We start from the raw sequence: 11612 nt of genomic DNA, 5'->3' as shown, positions 1-11612 counted from the left end.
TCGCTGGATAAACGTGTCAAAAACCATACCAGTTGCAATAATTTATAATACCTACGTGAAATAAACGTTAAAGTTTTTCATGAGGGGTTTGGTACTTCTTTTACACACAAAAGTCAATTATTTGTAAGAAAAGAAATACTTTTTACATCATCTAAATCGTGAACATTTCGTTCATAATGTTGAGTGAAGTAGTTAAAATGGCAATTTTAAAGTAGATGTTTATTATTTACTCTTTGAGGCAATCAGCCAATCAGAAATAAGTTCTAGGAAAACAATGTCAAATCGGATTTGACAGAATTTCAAACAAAATTTCGTTATTATGCGTTCAAAAAATCTAATAAAAAATGAATTTTGAATTTTCAATACCTTTGCAAAAAGACGAGCTTCTAGAATCTTCTACTGGACAATATCATGTTGAAGATGTGGTGCAACCAAGGGTTTTACTATCAAAACTACAGGGTCAGTGCATTCGTGACAAACTGTTATTAAGAACAAACTATTACTCATTTATTTACTGAATTTACTTTAAACTTATAACAGATGCGGCGCGCGCCTACAATTCGGACGGAGTGGAATATATTTTAGAACATTTTGACACATATTTCTCTGTAATTGTACATGGAACAAAACTGGAATGGAATGTTATAAACAAAGGTAAACAATTACACAATTCACTAAAGAAACAACAGTGAAGAGTTTCTATATGCATTTCATATGTTAATATATTGCGCCACTAAACGATCCGTTTTTATTTCAGGATATGAACACATTCTTAGGGCAGTGAAATGTCTTTGCAGTCAGTTAGAAGTGATATTTCAAGAACAAGAAATAGCTATAGAAACACGATGCAAATATCTAAATGTAGTAAAAATGGTCATGTATTTATTTACAGAAATAATGAAAACAAAAGATGCTAAACTCACCGCGGATGTAAGTTTTTTCTAAAACCTAAAATTATAGCCATATCTCTCATACATTATATTTTTTTGTCAGTTATAAATTTTTTATATCACAATATTGGCTGATTTATTCATTTTTGTAGAATTCTACAAAGCTAACATTAGGTAAAAAAGGTAAAGTTAAGAATACCGATGAGGAGTTTTGTGGTTGGACGGAGTCAGATAAGCTGGAAGCCTTAGTGGCACTGCACATGCTGGTCCAGCAGCCACTGTCGAGACTGTGGGACCCCCCACTGGCTGAAGATAACTTTGTTGTGTGAGTGTATTAATTTGGTTATTATTCAATAACTACATTTGTAGTATAAAAATCAGATTGATTGCCCACTTTGGAATGCAAATAGTATTTGAGTCTTATCTATTACTTGTATTCTAATTCTGGTCTGTTGGTCCCTAACCATTAATTTTTCTCTGACAGAGAACTGCACCAATATATGTTTTTTTTTATTATATTTTATTTTATTGGTACTTTATATTGTTTTTTCTTCCAGTATGGTAGCCTATCCCTGCTACAAAGCACTGGAAGAGCAAATCATAAAAAACAAAACTGTCAGAGACACAGTGTTCCAAGTGCTAGGTGTGCTGGTGAAAAAGTACAACCATGGTACTGCCTGCCTTATTAAATTAGTTCAGGTATGGGAATAATCTTGCTTCTTACTAATATTACAAATGTGAAAGTTTAGATGGATGGATGTTTGTTAGAGTTTGAATTCTAAATGGCTGAATGGATCTCAATGAAATTTGGCATAGATATAGAGGATAGTCTAAAAGAATACATAGGCTACTTCCTTTTCTTTATTTAATTCCATGCAGATGGATTCGCCGGTTAAAGCTAGTATGACATTAAATACATGTATCATTTATTTGGAAAATAATCTTTGTTTTTTTTGTAGACATTAGAAATAGCGGAACATGCAATATCCCCTATTTGTGCAGGAGTTGTACAGTTAACAAAGAATTTTGGACTAGGCACGTTTGGACCGCAAATGGTAAGTTTTGATGGTTTTTAATTCATTTTTCTATCATGTGAGTAGTTTAATACAAGTTACATGACAAGATATGATAAATGAAATGAATGTAAATTATTTTCCTATTAATTTATGTTAGTACTTTTTAGGTGCGTGAAATAGAAGTATCATTAGCATCGACGGAGGAGGAGGCGGGCGGCATGGGCACGGAGCAAGGCGCCGCCAGGAACTACGGCGCCTTCCTGCTGGAGCTCACCAAAGAATTGCCCAAAGAAATGATCAAGGCCATAGAAACGTTGCAGCCCTATTTAGAAACTGATGAGGTATAAATAACAAACACAAGTAAAATTTAAAAAAATGTAGCCAATGCTACTTACTAATAACAAAGCTTTTTAATGGTTAATTTTTGGTATCGACCCAGTAGTATTTGAGTTATTCCAATACATACAAAAATACTAATATTTCCTCTTTATAATGTAAGTACAGACTAGCTTTCGCCCGCTACTCCTTCCTTGTGGAATTGAAAAAAAAAACAAAAATACGTATCCTGCTGTTGCCTGAGATCCATTAGGCAGTTTAGGCTACCTACTCTTATGAACATTCATCTAAATATTCGCATTTATAATATTAGTATAGATAATGATAAAGGCCTGTGTAAATGCGAGCGGTGTGGTGTGTGTGTGCGCAGAGCTACACGCTGCGCATGACGGTGCTGGGTATGATGTGCGAGGTGGTGAGCGCGGAGCTGCGCGGGGAGGGGCTGGCGGAGGAGCAGCGCGCGCGCCGCGACGCCTTCCTCGACGACCTCTACGACCACATGCACGACCTCTCCGCCTACGTAAGGCACAAGGTAAATCACCTTCAATATAATTATAGTTATCTCTTTAATATTTAGATTTTACAATCAAACCTGTGCTAATAGTGTTTACTATACTTAGGGCTTGTCCCACCAAATTGTAAATTGTCTGATAGCAATCCAACGTGTAAAACGTGTGATAAAAATATCGGATTTTGTTCCCTTATTTGACAGTGACGTCATTTTTAAGCTATCTGAGCCTCTATCAGCCAGCGGTGGGACAGACCCTTACATTCCTATTATAAAATATATAATAAATACAAACAGAATTATAATCAACAAAAATACGGTGAAAACACAGTGCGAAATTTTACAGTACCTATCCTAGTAATAGTAATATTGTTCTTCTAAAAATCAGATAATGCCCTCAATACAATTTTATTTGTATCTATAGATAGCATTAACCAATGTTAATGCAAATAAAATTGAGAGATTGGAGATCATTGGATCTATACAAAGTCTAAGGAGACGAAGAGGGGGCAGCTACCCTTTGTTATTTGAAGTAGTTTTTATGTCTATTTTATAATTTTTTGGTTTTCTTGTTGCGGAGGCGACTTGGCAGCGCCCATTAATGGCGTTACACCACCCATAGTTCCACCGACCCAGGGGAAATACGGAGAACTTGTGAAGATTATTCATTGTTAAATTTTTAATTGTAATGGAGCAGGTGCTGCAGTTCTGGTCGCGGCTGCAGCGAGAGAACAGCGTGCCGGTGAGCAGACAGCACGCGGTGCTTCAGCGCGCCATCGGACGACTTAAAGATAAAGCCGCTTTAGTCAGGAAAGCCGCTATACAATTACTTAAGGTAGGTAAAAAAAAACCCTAAAAAGCTTTATTTCCACTATACACGGCTATTTATTGTTGAAGAAAATATCCTTTATATAAAAAAACGAATTAACAGTTAGCAAGGAATTTTTGTAAGTTTTTGTTATGCTTTTTCAGGTTTTCCTCGAATGTAACCCATTCTCCGCTCAATTGAAGTTAGATGTTTTAGAAGAACAATTAGCAAATGAACAGAAAATTTTGGACGATCTGCAAAAGAAATTAAATCCAGGGCCGGACCCGGAATTAATGAAAAAGTGGGACAAAATCGAGAATGATGTAGTGGATACTATAAAAGAGAAAATGGATACACTAACTCAGGACGAGCCTGAACTGTCGCAGGCGACGGTGGAGAACTTGTATGATGCGATACGACGCAGTCTGAAGGAGAAGAATTACTTCAAAGCTTACTTAATAGTAAAACATACAGAGAGGCAGTACCCGGATGCTAAGTTACTGCGATGTGATATGCCTAAAAGTGATCAGGTATGAAAGTAAATGAGTTTCATTTTATACTAGCTTTAGCCCGCGACTAAAAAAATAACAAAAGCGAGTAGCCTATGTGTTTTTACAGACTATGTTCTGCATTTGGGTCAAATTTCATTGAAATCTGTTCAGCCGTTTAGGCTACAAACTTAAACAAACATGCATCCACCCATCTAAATTAAATATATTTAACTAAATATTATTTTATTTATTTATATATTTGAATAGACATATTTTCCCAAATAGCCTTGTATCCTTTTTATGCAGAGAATATTGACTTGTTTTAACAGAAAAAGAAAGTTATAATTCCGTTATTGTTTTAAAATAATTTACAGATTGATTACTTCGTTGCGTTGCTCCGAAACATTTTCATAATCCCTGACCGCCGGCTGTCTATAACGTCGTCGCAGCAATGCGAGAACGAGCTAGCGCTATACAAACGTATGGAAGAGAAAGAGAGCATCGTAGCCTTCCTGCAGGAGTCGATACAATTCTGTAGGATGATATCGGAGGCTGTGCCCCTTGTGAATTCCTTGCTGATGTCTAAACAAGCCGGGGATGTCAGTGAGGCCATTGACTTCTTCACCACCGCTCACCACTTCAACATAGAGTCCGCTAAAGTGGGCGTAGCTAATATGTTGCTACTTGTATGGTCACCAGACCAAGTAAGTATATAGTAGACAAGTTACTGTCTACACTACATCTAATATTATTTCTGCTCTTATTGATAAGTACCTTGTCGTCTATACTAATATTATACAGAGGAAAGATTTGTATTTATGTATGTTTTAAAATAACCCAAAAAGTACTCGGCCAATTTAAAAAAAAATCACCATTAAAAAGCTACATTATTAGTGAGTAACAGATTATACTTTAATTGTTTTTAATTTCACGAAGACGAAGTCGCGAACTACAGCTAGTTAATAATAATTTATATTGAATTTTAAATGTTAAACATACAAATTCATGGTTTCTTAATATTTATTATGTAGAACAAGTAAAATATTATCATAAACCATATTTTTAACCAAAACGTTCTAAATTGTCGTTCAAGTTCTAACACTACGGATGTTAAAAATAGCAACTTTTCAGGAGAGAGAAAAAACTGCATAATTTTGTAAAGATACTATACTAATGCACTGTTTGTGTATACTTTATTATGGTTACATTTTAAGTACGTTCGTCTTCTGATTCTTAGAAGAAAATGTGAAAATAGTAAAAGAGACAATTTCAATGAGGAAATGTATTATTTTGAAGGAGAAACGTGAATCAGTAGAGCGCGCGTACCGGGAGATGTACCTGGAGAGCGAGCCGCGGGCGGAGCGCGCGCGCGCCTTCGCCGTGGCCAAGAAGCTGGTGTCGCTGGTGCGGCACGTGGACCGCGGCGGCGCGCTCGCGCTGCACCACCTCGTCGACAAGTGGCTCGCCAAGGACGACATCGCGCCCTCCGTCATACAGGTAACAGAACACCATTCAATGTTTGCTGTTGCCCGCGACATCGCCCGCGTGGTATTAGAAAACAGACGAACTATGTAAATAACAAAAAACTACGTGTCCCTTGGAAACCGGGCACTTTTTAAGGATGTACCTTTTATCCCATGTGTACTCCAGACTTTGATATCTGTGCGAAGTATTAAATAAGATATGTTAAACCGTTGCAGAATTATCGAGTAAACATTAAAATACAAAATGAATGCATACAACGGAAACCGTAACTATTTCCGGGATAGAAAGTAACCTATGTGTTCTTCCAGACTATGCTCTATATCTTTACCGAATTTTATGGAGATCCGTTCAGCCTTTTAGGCTACAAACTCCAACAAACATCCAGCCATTCATCTATTTTAATACCGCATCAATTTATAATATTGTGCATCATGAAACATTTTTCGTTTTAGGTGTTTTGGGAAATGTTTCTCAAGAAAATTGACGGTACAACGGACGAGGACAGTTACGCCGCTCTCTCCTTGCTGACTATGATAGCTAAAGCCAAGCCGTCGGTTGCTCTCGCTAATCTAGAAGTCATACAGACGCACGGTCTCACCGGCGACTATAGAACAAGAAACTTTTGTGTACAATTGCTAACATCACTATCTAAGAAGGAACTAAGATATCCCGCAGATCACTCGCTAATGAACTCCGTATTCGATAGTTTAATGGAAGTGTTCAATAAATTTAAACACTTCACCTCGTTTGCGGCGAACTCTATTGATCTAATATACGCTATATGTGATACACCGGATGTGGTCTGTGAAAAACTATTGGTGGAAATGTATAAGAAAATTGAGGAAGGTACAGTGAAAGATAATGTGAATGAGGAAGATATAAGCGTCCCAATGGAGTTGCTGATACGTTTTGTGTTCATGTTGGGTCATATAGCGCTGCAGCATCTTATATATCTTGATATTAGCGTCTACAGCGAGCTCAGGAGACGCAATCAGGTAATCTTTAGTAATCTCGCTACATTTTTGTATGTATAGTCGAGGAAGTTTATTTCCTAGCTATAACCTACTTTTCGCCTTTTTAGGAATAGAACTAGCTTTGGCCCACGAATCCGTCCGCGTGGATTTAAGTTAAAACAAAAGTACTTAACCTATATGTTCTTTCAGACTATACTCTACATTTATGTCAAATTTCATTGAGATCCGTTCAACCGTTTAGGCTACAAGCAATCGCAGTGGTAGTGCCCGCTTTAACATCTTCGCACGAATGGGCCGGCTCGCCCGGTGCAATACCACGACCACACAGAAAACAGGCGTGAAGTGAAAACAATTCCGCGTTTCCTCTGATGAGTGTGGTGTCGGAGGCCTAATTTCTTTTCCCTTTCCACCCTTTTCACAAGAGGAAATGATGGGAAGGAAAGGTAGATTTGACAGTGTAGGAGACGCATATGAAGGGGAAATGTCCTTTTTATGTGCGTCTCCTTCTCCGTCAATTAAAGGTAGGCAACGCATCTGCAAATGCGGATGTTTATGGGCATCGGTCGCTTTCCACTTCGGTGGATTCAGGTAGCCGCTTGCTCGTTTGCCGCCTTATATTATAAAAAAAACATCCATCTATATCTAAATGTTTGCGTTTATAATATTTTAAGTAAGATTTAGTGTGATGTGTGTATGTGCAGGTGCGGGAGGAGCGCAAGGCGGAGGAGAAGCGCAAGAAGAAGGCGGGCGCGGCGTTCGCCACGCCGGCGCGGCGCACGCGCTGCGACGACCTGCGCCGCCACACGCTCATGAACGCCAGCAACGCCAGCGCCTCCTCGCGCGGACAGCGCTCCGCCAGCGTACTCTCTAATAAGGCATCCACGGTAATATACAGCTTTTTGGAAAGAAATACAAGAAAACAGTATATTCTAATATGTTGGCAGAAAGATGCATAAATTTTTTCATTTATGTGTATATTAAGTGCTACATTTATGTAACTATAATGATGCTACTTCTCACTGATGTTGCAGATGTACAAAGGTTACTTGATGTATTAACCCTTAATATGAGAGTTATTTGTCGCAAAAAGCAAAGATTTTTAGTAGTACTATTTTTGTATATGAAATATGAATGAAATAGAAATTTTCTAAATTAGTTGTTCGTCACACTGGACTATAGAATTGAGAGTTAAGGTTCTTCGTTGTGATCGCGCACGATAGTGTACCATATGTGTTAAGGGTGTGATCTTTCGCCAATAAACTGTTTCGGCAGTTTGGCGAAGTTATTTATATGATATATGCAGGTGAACACAACGATGACGGAGGAGGAGGCGGGGCTGGAGGGCGCGGCGGCGGACGACGCGGACGCGGAGTACGTGCGCGCGGTGTGCGAGCGCGAGGTGGTGTGCGGCGCGGCGGCGCTGGCTCGCTACGCGCCGCTGCTGCGCTGGCTCCTCGCCAACCCCGCGCCCCTTGCTCCACAAGCGCGCGCCGCCGCCGCGCTCGCCTACACCAGGTACCCCCCTACGCCTACACCTACCCCTTCTACACAACTACATACACGATTATTTCTAGGATTTTACTCCATTTCTTCCACAGAAACAGCCATTTTGCCCATAAAAAAATCTTGTGGCTTGTTGATCTAGCTTAAAATGTACACACTAACATAGTTGTATCCATACATAACTGGTATTTCTTTATTGTAAGCCGAGTTGCCCTTCCTTGTCTCATAGCGTGTATTTGCTTTGATCTTAAAGTAGTTGCGACAGGTTATGTACAGAACCTCGTTACATATTGACTGAATTTCTATCCGAATCTGGCTTTAACCTATGTTTACAGGTTCTGTATGTACTATTTATTCCTTTTTGCTATTAAATTTGTATCATATTAATATGTCATTGTAAATTTCAATAGAAATATTGGATATACAAGCGATGTACTTTGATGTGTTTTCGTATCTGAAGAAATAAAATATCCACTAGTGTAATAAATGTATTAACATTGTAATTTTTAAATAACAGATTCATGCTGGTGTCCAGCAGCGTGTGTGAAGAAGGCCTACAACTTATAGTCACAATTCTCAAGAAATCTAGGAATGTATCGCTCAGAACGAACCTGACCATCGCCTTCGCTGATCTTACTCTACGTTTCCCAAATCTTACGCAACCTTGGACGTATCATATTTACGATATGTAAGTAATTTAAACAAAATGTAAATAGATTAATGAGTAAAACACCTTACTGAAAATATGAAAAATTAAGGAATAGTTAACTCAATTTAATCAATTAAAGATTCTGTCTCTCTCTGTTATTCTCTATTCTCTATCTATACTAATATTATATAGAGGTTTCGGATTTTTCTATGTACTGAAATAACTCAAAAACTACTAGGTCGAATTTTAATTCGTTCACCATTAGAGAGATTTATCTGTGAGTAACATAAGCTATATCTTTTATTAACTGTTTTATGGGGACGAAGTCGCGAACAATTAGTTATAAAACACGACTAACTCACGTAAAAAAATCGGTATTTGTACCAAATAGTTTAGAACCTGTTCGTGGTCCTTGATCAGGGTGAGTAGTTAACCGGATTTGTTTGCTATCGCGTCGCCCCAATCAAATTATATCTCCTTTTCTTTGGATTTTTAACCTTTAAATAAACTTTTTAGTTTGAGTGACGAGGAGCTCGAGGTGCGGCAGTGTGCAGTGAAGATGCTGTCGTTCCTGGTGCTGCACGAGATGGTGCGCGTGAAGGGTCAGATAGCGGACATGGCGCTCTGCTGCGCGGACAAGGACGCGCGCGTCACCGCCATGACGCGCTTGTTCTTCAAACAACTATCGCAGAAAGGCAACGCCCTGTACAACGTCATGCCGGATATTATATCAAGACTGAGTGATCCGGAATTAAACGTCCCTGAAGAACAGTATAGATATATCATGAAGTACGTATTCGAGTAAAACGAAATAGAAATTTAAAGCGCAAATGGTTTAATGGTTATGGGGTATGGGGCCTTTCTTTAGTGGTCGTGGGTTCGAATCCCGCCATTTGACTATTGCAAACCATACGTTTATTACAAGCTTTTTTGACAAACCTTACCCGGAACGGTTACACAGTTGCGATAATTCACAAATTCGGATTATTCCCTACCTTCACCCCGCTCTGTCCCCACGTGAGAATAAAAAGTTTCATCCATCCCACCTTTTAGTCACACTATTACCATTATGGTGACAGATGGAACCGTTATGAAATAAAATAAGTGCCAACCGTCCCATCGTCGCAAAAGGTGGGACGGATGAAACTTTTTATTCTCGTCTTCCTCACGTGGGGACAGAGCGGTTAGGAGTAATCCAAAAATTCTTTTGACACTATAAAATAGTGATTAATTTTTTCAGATATATAACATCACTAATACAGAAAGACAGACAAATGGAAGCTTTGATAGAGAAGTTATGTCAGCGGTTTAAATTATCAACCGAAGAGCGGCAATGGCGGGACTTAGCGTACTGCCTCTCGCTGTTCTCCTACAACGAGCGCTCGCTCAGGAAGCTGATAGAGAACATGGACTGCTACAAGGACAAGCTGCACTGCCCCGGCGTCATGGAGTCCTTCACTACACTCATCAACCAAACATCCAAAATGGCCAAGAATGAAATAAAGGTCTGTAAATGAGTACAAAACACGTAACGTTCCATCGCCTAGGACTACAATAACTGTTGAAAGCTGTTTTGAATATAGATCGTTCTAAATACAATAAATGCGAAATATAATAGCATAATAAAAATAACATTTAATGTAATTTTAATATAAGTTTTCGATTTTTGTTGTGACAATAAGTTACAAACGGTGAAATAATGAGCCTGCGCTTATCTATCATTACTTCTATACTTATATTATAAAGAGGAAAAACTTGTATTCGTGTATAAATTGAAATAACTGAAGTACTGCACCGATTTCGAAAATTATTGCACCATTAGAAAGCTATGTTATTTTATTATTATTTTTTTTTTGCAATGCGGGCAAATTCGCGAGCAAAAAATAGTATAGCAATATACCTATAAAACTGTTATACAGGCATTAGTAACAGAACTAGGCGACAAGATAGAGGAATGTTTTGCTGTGAGGGATGCGGAGGAGGGCGACAGAGAAGGTAGCGACGGCGCCGACAAGCACGCTGCGCCTAAACCTACGCCCAGGAAGGCGCCGCGACGCAACAGGAGGCGGTCTACCTCCAGTTCGGATGAGGAGGTACTCACAAAGAATTTCACTTTCCATTTCAGGTCATCATACAGCAATCTCCAAAAGTGCTACAATTTGGCATTCATGCATGTTAGCATGACAGGTTTTCGATCTAATTCATTATACGAATCTAATAAGTAGAAAATATCCTTGACGCGGTGATAATAGTGTAATGTATATGTTTCATAGAATGAGCCGCCGAATAAACCGCCTCAAACACCGCAGTCCATAAGAAAATCACGAAGAAAACCTGCTGCAAAGAACAAAACTCAAGCAGCTGATTCAGAAGACTCAGGTAAGTGTACTATGTTTCTACACATGTTTATTATGCAAAAAACCTGATGATTGAATGTTTAAAAATTCATCGATTTGCCTGATTTTTTTAAAGTAAATCTTTTCTCTATATTTTAGATGACGACGATTTTGAAAAGAAAACAGACGATGACATTTTCAAAAAACCGATAACACGAAAAGGGACACGTAGGCGAAACTAGAGTTCGCAAACATAATTTTTAAGAATAATTTTATTGTGCATTTATTTTCTTAGCGAAAAAATTATAAATAAAATGTTTCTACATTAACTGGTTTATTGTTTTTAAGTAATAATATGCATAGCACCAACTTTCCTCGAAGAATAGTCTGATTGCGCCTGCAATGTATGAGAGGAGAAAGTTTATATTGCGGCAACATTTTCAACCAAAGTAATTTGACATTTAACCAATAACAATTGTCACCAGGGGTGACACCGCCATACAAAATGATTAATAATATTGTCCTGGACAGCGCTGACGCTCGGTTGAAGTTAGGTTATAATTTCTGGGAAAAAGTGGTTTTGTTCAGTTTATATTGTTGATTTTATCTTGTTGAG

The 11612-nt window shown here is 38.4% G+C and overlaps 1 protein-coding gene across 1 annotated transcript; it reads left to right on the top strand.

Annotated features, from left to right (window-relative positions):
- Positions 1-271: 271 nt before the first annotated feature.
- Positions 272-11315, top strand: LOC106108572 (condensin complex subunit 1). The gene is made up of 21 exons (XM_013289785.1): positions 272-459; positions 541-654; positions 758-930; positions 1043-1215; positions 1448-1589; positions 1850-1945; positions 2074-2247; positions 2613-2774; positions 3448-3585; positions 3723-4088; positions 4424-4753; positions 5346-5546; positions 5987-6529; positions 7210-7392; positions 7812-8023; positions 8529-8699; positions 9177-9449; positions 9901-10165; positions 10580-10753; positions 10934-11039; positions 11156-11315. The coding sequence occupies exons 1-21, from the start codon at positions 345-347 to the stop codon at positions 11236-11238; spliced, it is 4194 nt and encodes a 1397-aa protein (XP_013145239.1). The 5' UTR covers positions 272-344; the 3' UTR covers positions 11239-11315.
- Positions 11316-11612: the final 297 nt, after the last annotated feature.

The sequence above is a fragment of the Papilio polytes genome, unplaced genomic scaffold (assembly GCF_000836215.1).
Source record: "Papilio polytes unplaced genomic scaffold, Ppol_1.0 DF821511.1, whole genome shotgun sequence".
NCBI classification, from domain to species: domain Eukaryota; kingdom Metazoa; phylum Arthropoda; class Insecta; order Lepidoptera; family Papilionidae; genus Papilio; species Papilio polytes.
Note: the sequence above shows the minus strand (reverse complement) of the source record. Positions and strands in the feature narration are given on the sequence as shown.